The sequence below is a fragment of the Pristiophorus japonicus genome, chromosome 16 (genome assembly GCF_044704955.1).
Source record: "Pristiophorus japonicus isolate sPriJap1 chromosome 16, sPriJap1.hap1, whole genome shotgun sequence".
Taxonomy (NCBI): Eukaryota; Metazoa; Chordata; class Chondrichthyes; family Pristiophoridae; genus Pristiophorus; species Pristiophorus japonicus.
In genome coordinates this window covers 17483813-17496517 of record NC_091992.1, presented here as the reverse complement: position 1 = coordinate 17496517, position 12705 = coordinate 17483813, and the positions used below count along the sequence as shown (strand labels likewise).

Here is a 12705-nt window from a genome sequence, read left to right as displayed (position 1 = left end):
ATCTGGGAGTCCCTGGCCATAGACCACCCTAAGTGGAGGAAGTGCATCCGGGAGGGCGCTGAGCTCCTCAAGTATCATCGCCGAGAGCGTGCAGAAATCAAGCGCAGGCAGCAGTAAGAGCGTACAGCAAACCAGGCTCCCTGCCCACCCTTTCCCTCAACCAAGTCTGTCCCACCTGTGACAGAGACTGTGATTCTCATATTGGACTGTACAGCCACCTAAGAACTCATGCTAAGAGTGGAAGCAAGTCTTCCTCGATTCAGAGAGACTGCCTATGATGATGATGACTGTATGCAGTCATTGAATATAGGCAGGCACTGCCCGATGGGAAGAAGATAAATAAATAAGTGCAGGAAACGCTTCGCTCAGACCCATCATTTGCATCTTTAACGGACCGATGACAGTGTTGTCGACACTTGTAATAAATGGAGCAGTGCCCCAAGCAGTAATCTTGAAAGAGGACTGAAGAGCCACCTCAAAACTCCGGCTTGAAGAAGACATCAGGAGTCCTATTGAGAACTCAAGTTTGGGAAAGGGAGACTATAGCAAAGGAAAATCTGGGAGAAGAGCGAGCAAGGAATAAACAAATTATAAAGAGCTTGGGTTGGATTTTTGGTTAGCCCCCCGGAGGGACAGCAATGGCGGCGGTAAGCCCGACCGACAGGCGGCCAGGTTCCAGTGCCCCGCTGGGACATTCGGTGCCAGTTTCGACGGGGTGTGGAGCATTACTGTCTGGAAGAAGTGAGCCGGTGTGCAGTGCCCCTGGCTGTGACACCGGGTCAATTTTTGGCTGCCGCCCGACCCGTGGAGCGCCGTGCTGGGACTGCCTGTGAAAGCTGGCAGTCCGTGCTACGGCGACCGCAGTGAGGCAAGTAATGTCGACCTCAGGTCAGTGTGATTGGGTTTTTTTTTGCGATTTATGCTGTGGTGGCGTGCGTTATTTATTGAGAATGTTTTTGGTGGGGGTTTTTTTTTTTAGGATCCCCCCGCCCCCCAGGCCTCGCTTTAGAGTGCTCCGAAGCCGGCTGTTTAGCTTGGGATTTTCACTTGCTCAGCTGGCCCAGCACCCTAAAAGAGGTGTGTAACGCCTCCCTTAGCGCTCCGCCCCACACTCGGCCCGACTGATGAATTTTGCTAACTGAGGCGCAAACCGTTCCCGGGAGCAAACCTTATGGCCCCAACATGAGCAGAAGCGAAAATCCAGCCTCTTAGATATAAAAATAAAAGCCAGTTCTGCAATCAACACATCAAGAGGGAAGGTCTCACCTGGAGTGCTTCTACTCGCACTGGAGAGGGTTCATACAAGCTGGCTGCTGCCCCGGTATTGGTGTCACTGTCGGAATACGGCTCCGGCTTCGGTAAGGTGATGATGGAAATGCACAACTGCGTCAGCCAGCAGAGCTCAACCGCTGGGCTCTCCGAGTTCTCCTTATCTCCATCCCGGCTTCCAGTTTGTTGGGGTTTTCGCCAGGAATCAGTGTCGCTGAGGCGGTGGGGTGTTCCAGAGCCACTAGTCGAGAGGCCCGAGGAGCTGGGTTGCTGCAAGAGCAGCTGTACCTCAGGAAGAGGAGCCTGGACAGAGACGATAGCTCCAAGCAGAGTCAGGCTGCACACACGCACATTGACATCTGAAGTTTAAGCACAATAGTTCTGAATATTAAAAAACAAGGACATCAGTCAGCTTTTGCAAAACTGAAGACAGAATCAAAGTTTGTGACCGATATTGTCTGATACACAAATGCCAATCTGGGCAATGCCAGCTTTATGATGATTCAGTGGGTAAATGCGCCACCAAGTGTGGTACTGACCCATTCAGACCAGGCAGATTCCAAGTCAAATTTCTGGTACCTCAGAGTGTCAGTGTGGCTCAGTGGGTAGCACACTTGCCTCGGAGTCAGAAGGTTGTGGGTTCAAGTCCTACTCCAGGGATTTGAGCACAAAAATCTAGGCCAACACTCCATTGCAGCGTGGAGGGAGCGCTGCACTGTCGGAGGTGCCGTTTTTCGGATGAGGCGTTAAACCGAGGCCCCGTCTGCCCTCTCAGGTGGACGTAAAAGATCCCATGGCGCTATTTCGAAGAAGAGCAGGGGAGTTATCCCCGGTGCCCTGGCCAATATTTATCCCTCAATCAACAGAACAAAAAAAAACAGATTATCTGGGTCATCATCACATTGCTGTTTGTGGGAGCTTGCTGTGCACAAAGTGGCCAACGCATTTCTCACCATACAACAGTGACTACACTTAAAATGTACTCCACTGGCTGCAAAGCGTTTTGAGACATCCGTTGGTCGTTAAAGGCTCTATATAAATCCAAGTCTTTCTTCTTAAACCTTCAAAGCAGATTAATTTCGACAGTTCTAGCCTCATTATCATGTTGAAAATGCCAACCCGCCTCCTGGGAACAGGTAGGCTGCCCTCCCTCCTCTTGTCCCACCTGAGTAAAAGCCGGAAATCGGCGGGTTGGAGCCGGCTTCCAGACACGTTTCCATTTTCTTCCCATTTAGCCCGCACACGCACCCCAAGTTAAAATTCCCCCAGGTTAAAATTCCCCCTTAATGGGCCCAAGTTTCCACATGATTTGCGCCTGATTTTTAAGAGCAACTGGTGGAGAACGGACTATCTTAGAATTCGCAATTCTCCACATTTTTTTTTCTGCAGTTCTAGTCCGGTGGAACAGTTCTACTTTGGAACAGAATTTTTTCTTCAAAAGGGGGCGTGTCCGGCCACTGACGCCTGATTTGAAAGTTTCCACAGTGAAAACGTACTCCAAACTAACTTAGAATGGAGCAAGTGAAGATTTTTGTAGAACTGAAAAAACTTGTTCTACACATTAAAAAATCAGGCGCAGGTTACAAATCAGGCGTCCAGAACGAGATGGGGGGGGAGGGGGGGGGAAGGGAACTCATTAAATTCTACAATCAATCCTTATTTATACTTATACAAATATTATACAAATAAATCCAACCTGAATAAACATTTATAAGCAAAGAAAAGATTAAATAAACCATCTTCCTACCTGTGTGAAAGTGCTTCAGCCAGGAAGAATGGTGCAGCAAGCCTCACAAAACGAGGAAGCTGACCGAACGCGGGCGGGGGGGGGGGGGGGGAGGAGGGAGGAGGAGGGAGCCGACAAATGCGGGCGGGCGGGAGCCGACCGAACGCGGGGGAGGGAGCCGACTGAACGCGGGAGGGAGGGAGCCAGGGAGGGAGCCTACCGAACGCAGGGGGGGGGGCGAGGGAGGGAAGGGAGCCGTTCCAGACGGCTGGCGGGAAAGAGAGAAGGCTGCAGGAAACCTCAGAAATTGAGGAGCCATTTCCCAACGGCAAAAGGGGGAGGTCGTCGGGAAACGGCTGCCTCAATTTTGAGGCTTCCTGCAGCCTTCTCACTGCTACAAGAAGCCTCTGTGCTGATGGCAATGTACTTTTATTAAAACATTTTCAAAAACTAAACAGCTACAAAGAAAGAACTACAAAAATGGCCGAGTGCCAATGTTTTTTTCACACTGAGCATGCGCGAACGCTCCAACGCGCACGTGCAGCGTTGCCGGCAGGAAAAAAACTAATTTAAATAGTACCTGCCCCCTCCCACTTACAAAATCGGCGCGAGTGTAGGCTCCGCCCCCCTGGGCGCCACGCCAAGCAGACAAGGAGTTGCAAAGCGCTCCAGAATCGCTCGGTTTTTTTCCGACGCCGTTTTTAGGCACGAAAAACGGGCGCCCAGCTCGGAGGGGCGCCCGTTTTTTATCATGTGGAAACTTGGGCCCAATGTCTCGACTCGCATGAAGAACGGTCACTTCGGTCACCAGGTGCCCATGGAAACCATACCATGATAAGAGTCAGTAGCCGAGAAATTTCATGGTGCCGCTCATGTTTTTCAGATTCAAAATGGGCACCGAAGCATCCAATATGGTGCTGGGGCGCGCATGCTCATTACATGCCGGAAGTGCACCACCCGCCATATTGGTAAAGGCAGAACATGAGGCTTCCAGTGCCCATACCTGAAACAGGCATTAGGTCCTTCCTTTGCAAATGAAAATAAGAGATCTACTGCTCATTTGAGACCACTTTTCAAAATTGGGCTGCCCTGAATACAGCTGGTGCAAACTGTACAGAGGAGAAGATGAAAAAATGAAAACTCAAAGATGCTCTCAGGTTCCAGCAGTTAATTAAAGAGCTGGATTGATAGATGCTTGGGAGTAGATCACCTGCCCACTATCTCAGCCAGCAAGCAATGAAGAACATTGTGAGCGAGAAAGATAATAAGGATAAAATCCCAAACAGCAAGAAAAAATACATATGGTAATCGGTGCTGATGAGCTGGGGAGGGGGTATACATTTATTTCTTTTGTCTGTATATAATATTTTTTTGTGTCTGAACTGAACTTTCTCGGAATGAGTGACCACAACATGGTTGAATTTCAAATTCAGTTGGAGGGTGAGAAAGTTAGATCTCTAACCAGTGTCCTAAGTTAAATAAAGGAGACTACAAAGGTATGAAACATAGAAAATAGGTGCAGGAGTAGGCCATTCGGCCCTTCGAGCCTGCACCGCCATTCAATAAGATCATGGCTGATCATTCCCTCAGTACCCCTTTCCTGCTTTCTCTCCATACCCCTTGATCCCCTTAACCCTAAGTGCCATATCTAACTCCCTCTTGAATATATCCAATGAACTGGCATCAACAACTCTCTGCAGCAGGGAATTCCACAGGTCAACAACTCTCTGGGTGAAGAAGTTTCTCCTCATCTCAGTCCTAAATGGCCTACCCCTTATCCAAAGACTATGTCCCCTGGTTCTGGACTTCCCCAACATCGGGAACATTCTTCCTGCATCTAACCTATCCAGTCCCGTCAGAATCTTATATGTTTCTATGAGATCCCCTCTCATCCTTCTAAACGCCAGTGAATAAAGGCCCAGTTGATACAGTCTCTCCTCATATGACAGTCCAGCCATCCCTGGAATCAGTCTGGTGAACCTTCACTGCACTCCCTCAATAGCAAGAACGTCCTTCCTCAGACTAGGAGACCAAAACTGAACACAATATTACAGGTGAGGCCTCACCAAGGCCCTGTACAACTGCAGTAAGACCTCCCTGCTCCTATACTCAAATCCCCTAGCTATGAAGGCCAATATACCATTTGCCTTCTTTACCGCCTGCTGTACCTGCGTGCCCACTTTCAGTGACTGATGAACCATGACACCCAGGTCTCGTTGCACCTCCACTTTTCCTAATCTGCCGCCATTCAGATAATATTCTGCCTTCGTGTTTTTGCCCCCAAAATGGATAACTTCACACTTATCCACATTATACTGCATCTGCCATGTATTTGCCCACTCACCTAATCTGTCCAAGTCACCCTGCAGCCTCTTAGCATCCTCCTCATAGCTCACACCGCCACCCAGTTTAGTGTCATCCGCAAACTTGGAGATATTACACTCTATTCCTTCATCCAAATCGGTAATGTATATTGTAAAGAGCTGGGGTCCCAGCACTGAGCCCTGTGGCACCCCACTGGTAACTGCCTACCATTCTGAAAAGGACCCGTTTATCCCGACTCTCTGCTTCCTGTCTGCCAACCAGTTCTCTATCCACGTCAGTACATTACCCCCAATACCATGCGTTTTGATTTTGTACACCAATCTCTTGTGTGGGACCTTGTCAAAAGCTTTCTGAAAGTCCAAATACACCACATCCACTGGTTCTCCCTTGTCCACTCTACTAGTTACATCCTCAAAAAATTCCAGAAGATTCGTCAAGCATGATTTCCCTTTCATAAATCCATGCTGACTTGGTCCGATCCTGTCACTGCTTTCCAAATGCGCTGCTATTTCATCCTTAATGATTGATTCCAACATTTTCCCCACTACTGATGTCAGGCTAACCGGTCAATAATTACCTGCTTTCTCTCTCCCTCCTTTTCTAAAAAGTGGCGTTACATTCTGGAGAGGGAGGGTGAACAGCCAGTTGTTGTGGTACATGTAGGTACCAACTATATATGTAAGAAGCGGGAATAGGTCCTACAAGCTGAATTTAGGGAGCTAGGAGTTAAATTAAAAAGTAGGACCTCAAAGGTAGTAATCTCTGGATTGCTACCAGTGCCACGTGCTAATCAGAGTAGAGGGAGCAGGATAGTTAGAATAAATACGTGGCTTGAGCAGTGGTGCAAGAAGGAGGGATTCAAATTCCTGGGACATTGGAACCAGTTCTGGGGGAAGTGGGACCTGTACAAAAGGGACGGTCTGCACTTGGGCAGGACTGGAACTGATGTCCTAGGGGTAACATTTGCTAATGCAGTTCGGGAGTGTTTAAACTAATATAGCAGGGGGATGGGAACCTATGCAGCGAGATAGGGTGAAGTAATATGGAGTCAGAAACAGATGGTAGAAAGGTAAAAAGCAATAGTGGAAGGCAGAGTAAACAAAAGCAAGAAACAAAAAGGGCCACACTACATCATCATTCTAAAAGGACAAAGGGTGTTAAAAAAACAAGCCTGAAGGCTTTGTGTCTTAATGCAAGGAGTATCCGTAATAAGGTGGATGAATTAACTGTGCAAATAGATGTTAACAGATATGATGTGATTGGGATTACAGAGACGTGGCTCCAGGATGATCAGGGCTGGGAACTCAACATCCATGGGTATTCAACATTCAGGAAGGATAGAATAAAAGGAAAAGGAGATGGGGTAGCATTGCTGGTTAAAGGGGAGATTAATGCAATAGTTAGGAAGGACATTACTTGGATGATGTGAAATCTATATGGTTAGAGCTGCAGAACACCAAAGGGCAAAAAACGTTAGTGGGAGTTGTGTACAGACCTCCAAACAGTAGTAGTGATGTTGGGGAGGGCATCAAACAGGAAATTAGGGGTGCATGCAATAAAGGTGCAGCAGTTATAATGGGTGACTTTAATATGCATATAGATTGGGCTAACCAAACTGGAAGCAATACGGTGGAGGAGGATTTCCTGGAGTGCATAAGGGATGGTTTTCTAGACCAATATGTTGAGGAACAAACTAGGGGGGAGGCCATCTTAGACTGGGTGTTGTGTAATGAGAGAGGATTAATTAGCAATCTCGTTGTGCGAGGCCCCTTGGGAAAGAGTGACCATAATATGGTGGAATTCTACATTAAGATGGAGAATGAAACAGTTAATTCAGAGACCATGGTCCAGAACTTAAAGAAGGGTAACTTTGAAGGTATGAGGCGTGAACTGGCTAGGATAGATTGGTGAATGATACTTAAGGGGTTGACTGTGGATGGGCAATGGCAGACATTTAGAGACCGCATGGATGAACATCCCTGTCTGGCATAAAAATAAAAAAGAGAAGGTGGCTCAACCGTGGCAATCAAGGGAAATCAGGGATAGTATTAAAGCCAAGGAAGTGGCATACAAATTTGCCAGAAATAGCAGTGAACCCGGGGACTGGGAGAAATTTAGAACTCAGCAGAGGAGGACAAAGGGTTTGATTACGGCAGGGAAAATAGAGTACGAGAGGAAGCTTGCAGGGAACATTAAGATGGACTGCAAAAGCTTCTATAGATATGTAAAGAGAAAAAGGTTAGTAAAGACAAACGTAGGTCCCCTGCAGTCAGAATCAGGGGAAGTCATAACGGGGAACAAAGAAATGGCAGACCAATTGAACAAGTACTTTGGTTCGGTATTCACTAAGGAGGACACAAACAACCTTCCGGATATAAAAGGGGTCCGAGGGTCTAGTAAGAAGGAGGAACTGAGGGAAATCCTTATTAGTCGGGAAATTGTGTTGGGGAAATTGATGGGATTGAAGGCCGATAAATCCCCAGGGCCTGATGGACTGCATCCCAGAGTACTTAAGGAGGTGGCCTTGGAAATAGCGGATACATTGACAGTCATTTTCCAACATTCCATAGACTCTGAATCAGTTCCTATGGAGTGGAGAGTAGCCAATGTAACCCCACTTTTTAAAAAAGGAGGGAGAGAGAAAACAGGGAATTATAGACCAGTCAGCCTGACCTCAGTAGTGGGTAAAATGATGGAATCAATTATTAAGGATGTCATAGCAGCGCATTGGGAAAGAGGTGACATGATTGGTCCAAGTCAGCATGGATTTGTGAAAGGGAAATCATGCTTGACAAATCTTCTGGAATTTTTTGAGGATGTTTCCAGTAGAGTGGACAAGGGAGAACCAGTTGATGTGGTGTATTTGGACTTTCAGAAGGCTTTCGACAAGGTCCTACACAAGAGATTAATGTGCAAAGTTAAAACACATGGGGTTGGGGGTAGTGCGCTGACGTGGATTGAGAACTGGTTGTCAGACAGGAAGCAAAGAGTAGGAGTAAATGGGTACTTTTCAGAATGGCAGGCAGTGACTAGTAGGGTACCGCAAGGTTCTATGCTGGGGCCCCAGCTGTTAACATTGTACATTAATGATTTAGACGAGGGGATTAAATGTAGTATCTCCAAATTTGCGGATGACACTAAGTTGGGTGGCAGTGTGAGCTGCGAGGAGGATGCTATGAGGCTGCAGAGTGACTTAGATAGGTTAGGTGAGTGGGCAAATGCATGGCAGATGAAGTATAATGTGGATAAATGTGAGGTTATCCACTTTGGTGGTAAAAACAGAGAGACAGACTATTATCTGAATGGTGACAGATTAGGAAAAGGGGAGGTGCAACAAGACCTGGGTGTCATGGTACATCAGTCATTGAAGGTTGGCATGCAGGTACAGCAGGCTGTTAAGAAGGCAAATGGCATGTTGGCGTTCATAGCGAGGGGATTTGAGTACAGGGGCCGGGAGGTGTTACTACAGTTGTGCAGGGCCTTGGTGAAGCCACACCTGGAGTATTGTGTACAGTTTTGGTCTCCTAACTTGAGGAAGGACATTCTTGCTATTGAGGGAGTGCAGCGAAGGTTCACCAGACTGATTCCCGGGATGGCGGGACTGACATATCAAGAAAGACTGGATCAACTGGGCTTGTATTCACTGGAATTCAGAAGAATGAGAGGGGATCTCATAGAAACGTTTAAAATTCTGATGGGTTTAGACAGGTTAGATGCAGGAAGAATGTTCCCAATGTTGGGGAAGTCCAGAACCAGGGGTCACAGTCTAAGGATAAGGGCTAAGCCATTTAGGACTGAGATGAGGAGAAACTTCTTCACCCAGAGAGTTGTGAACCTGTGGAATTCTCTATCACAGGAAGTTGTTGAGGCCAATTCACTAAATATATTCAAAAAGGAGTTAGATGTAGCCCTTACTACTAGGGGGATCAAGGGGTATGGCGAGAAAGCAGGAATGGGGTACTGAAGTTGCATGTTCAGCCATGAACTCATTGAATGGTGGTGCAGGCTCGAAGGGCCGAATGGCCGACTCCTGCACCTATTTTCTATGTTTCTATTAGCTACCCTCCAGTCCATAGAAACTGATCCAGAGTCGATAGATTGTTGAAAAATGATCACGAATGCATCCACAATTTCTAGGGCCACTTCCTTAAGTACTCTGGGATGCAGACTATCAGGACCCGGGGATTTATCGGCCTTCAATCCCATCAATTTCCCTAACACAATTTCCTGCCTAATAAGGATATCTTTCAGTTCCTCATTCTCACTAGACCCACTGTCCCCTAATACATTCGGAAGGTTATTTGTATCTTCCTTTGTGAAGACAGAACCGAAGTATTGGTTCTATTGGTCTGCTATTTCTTTGTTCCCCATTATAAATTCACCTGAATCCGACTGCAAGGGACCTACGTTTGTCTTTACGAATCTTTTTCTCTTCACATATTTATCGAAGCTTTTGCAGTCAGTTTCTATTTTCCTCTTCCTCATTAAACCCTTAGTCCTCCTCTGTTGAATTCTAAATTTCTCCCAGTCCTCAGGTTTGCTACTTTTTCTAGCCAATTTATATGCCTCTTCCTTGGTTTTAACACTATCCTTAATTTCCCTTGTTAGCCATGGTTGAGCCACCTTCCCAGTTTTATTTTTACTCCAGACAGGGATGTACAATTGCTGAAGTTCATCCATGTGATCTTTAAATGTTTGCCATTGCTTATCCACCATCAACCCTTTAAGTATCCTCTCCCAGTCTATTCTAGCCAATTCACACCTCATACCATCGAAGTTACCTTTCCTTAAGTTCAGGACCTTAGTTTCCGAATTAACTTTGTCACTCTCCATCTTAATAAGGAATTCTACCATATTATGGTCACTTTTCCCCAAAGGGCCTCGCACAACAAGATTGCTAATTAATCCCTTCTCATTACACATCACCCAGTCTAGGATGGCCAGCTCCCTGGTTGGTTCCTCGACATATTGGTCTAGAAAACCATCCCTCACACACTCCAGGAAATCCTCCTCCACCGCATTGCTACCAGTTAGGTTAGCCCAATCTATATGTAGATTAAAGTCACCTATGAGTACTGCTGTGCCTTTATTGCACACATCCCTTATTTCTTGTTTGATGCTGTCCCCAACCTCACTACTACTATTTGGTGGTCTATACACAACGCCCACTAGTGTTTTCTGCCCTTTGGAATTCCGCAGCTCCACCCATACCGATTCCACATCATCCAGGCTAATGTCCTTCCTTACAATTGCATTGATTTCCTCTTTAACCAGCAACGCCAACCCCGCCTCTTTTTCCTTTCTGTCTATCCTTCCTAAATGCTGAATACCCTTGCATGTTGAGTTCCCAGCCTTGGTCACCCTGGAGCCATGTCTCCGTGATGCCAATCACATCATATCCGTTAACTGCAGTTAATTCATCCACCTCATTCCGAATACTCCTCGCATTGAGGCACAGAGCCTTCAGGCTCGTCTTTTTAACACACTTTGCCCCTTTTGAATCTTGCTGTAATGTGGCCCTTTTTGCTTTTTGCCTTGGGTTTCTCTGCCCTCCACTTTTACTATTCTCCTTTCTATCTTTTGCTTCTGCCCCCCTTCTATTTCCCTCTGTCTCCCTGCATAGGTTCCCATCCCCCTGCCATATTAGTTTATCTCCTCCCCAACAGCACTAGCAAAAACTCCCCCTCGGGCATTGGTTCCGATCATGCCCAGGTGCAGACCGTCCAATTTGTACTGGTCCCACCTCCCCAGAACCGGTTCCAATGTACCAGGAATTTGAATCGCTCCCTTCTGCACCATTTCTCAAGCCACGTATTCATCTGAGCTATCCTGCGATTCCTACTCTGACTAGCACGTGGCACTGGTAGCAATCCTGAGATTACTACTTTTGAGGTCCTACTTTTTAAATTTAACTCCTAGCTCCCTAAATCCGTCTCGTAAGACTTCATCCCGTTTTTTACCTATATCGTTGGTACCTATTGGCTGTTCACGCTCCCTTTTCAGAATGTCCTGCACCCGCTCCGAGACATGCTTGACCCTTGCACCAGGGAGGCAACATACCATCCTGGAGTCTTGGTTGCGGCTGCAGAAACGCCCATCTATTCCCCTTACAATTGAATCCCCTATCACTATCGCTCTCCCACTCTTTCTCCTGCCCTCCTGTGCAGCAGAGCCAGCCACGGTGCCATGAAGGCAGAGTTGGCTAAAGTAGACTGGGAAAATAGATTAGAAAGTGGGACAGTTGATGAGCAGTGGCAGACATTTAAGGAGATATTTCATAACTCTCAACAAAAATATATCCCAATGAGAAGGAAAGACTAAGAGAAGGGATAACCATCCGTGGCTAACTAAGGAAATAAGGGATGGTATCAAATTGAAAACAAGGGCATACAATATGGCCAAGACTAGTGGGAGGCCAGTGGATTGGGAAATGTTTTAAAGCCAGCAAAGAATGACTAGAAAAATAATAAAGAGAGGGAAAATAGATTAGGAAAGTAAACTAGCACAAAATATAAAAACAGATAGTAAGAGTTTCTACAGGTACTTAAAAAAGAAAAAAAGAGTGGCTAAAGTAAATGTTGGTCCCCGAGAGGATGAGACTGGGGAATTAATAATGGGGAACAGGGAAATGGCAGAGACTTTGAACAAATATTTTGTATCGGTCTTCACGGTAGAAGACACTCAAAATATCCCAATAGTGGATAATCAAGGGGCTATAGGGAGGGAGGAATTTAATACAATCACTAAAGTAGTAGTACTCGGTAAAATAATGGGACTAAAGGCAGACAAGTCCCTTGGATCGGATATCTTGCATCCTAGGGTCCTAAAAGAAGTGGCTGCAGAGATAGTGGATGCATTGGTTGTAATCTACCAAAATTCCCTGGATTCTGGGGATTGGAAAACCGCAAATTTAACGCCCCTATTTAAAAAAGGAGCCAGACAGAAAGCAGGAAACTATAGACCAGTTAGCCTAACATCTGTCATTTGGAAAATGTTGGAGTCCATTATTAAGGAAGCAGTAGCGGGACATTTGGAAAAGCATAATTCAATCAAGCAGAGTCAGCATGGTTTTATGAAAGGGAAATCATGTTTGACAAATTTGCTGGAGTAAGTTTTAGCTGGCTAAACTTGCTTAAATGGCCAAAACAGGCATAAGTGGCTGGTAACGCCCCCTTGTGGAAAAAAAAACGAACTCAAAAAATACCTAACTAACTCACTTGCACTGGAGCAACTTAAATGGGGAGAATTGCGATTTTTAAGTTACTCTAAAAAAAATTCTAGTTGCTCCAAAAAAAACGGAGCAACTCCTGGGGAAACTTGGGCCCCATATCCGTTTGCAGATTTTTTGTGTCCTCACAATTTGTGCTGAGGATGTAACGAGCAGG

General features: G+C 46.2%; 1 protein-coding gene across 1 annotated transcript in view; it reads right to left on the bottom strand.

The window, feature by feature from the left end:
• Positions 1-12705, bottom strand: part of heatr6 (HEAT repeat containing 6) — an 89786-nt gene that overhangs the window by 29361 nt on the left and 47720 nt on the right. The window contains exon 12 of the mRNA XM_070857060.1: positions 1267-1628. Within this exon, the coding sequence (XP_070713161.1) occupies positions 1267-1628 (362 nt within the window). The remainder of the gene's footprint in view (positions 1-1266; positions 1629-12705) is intronic.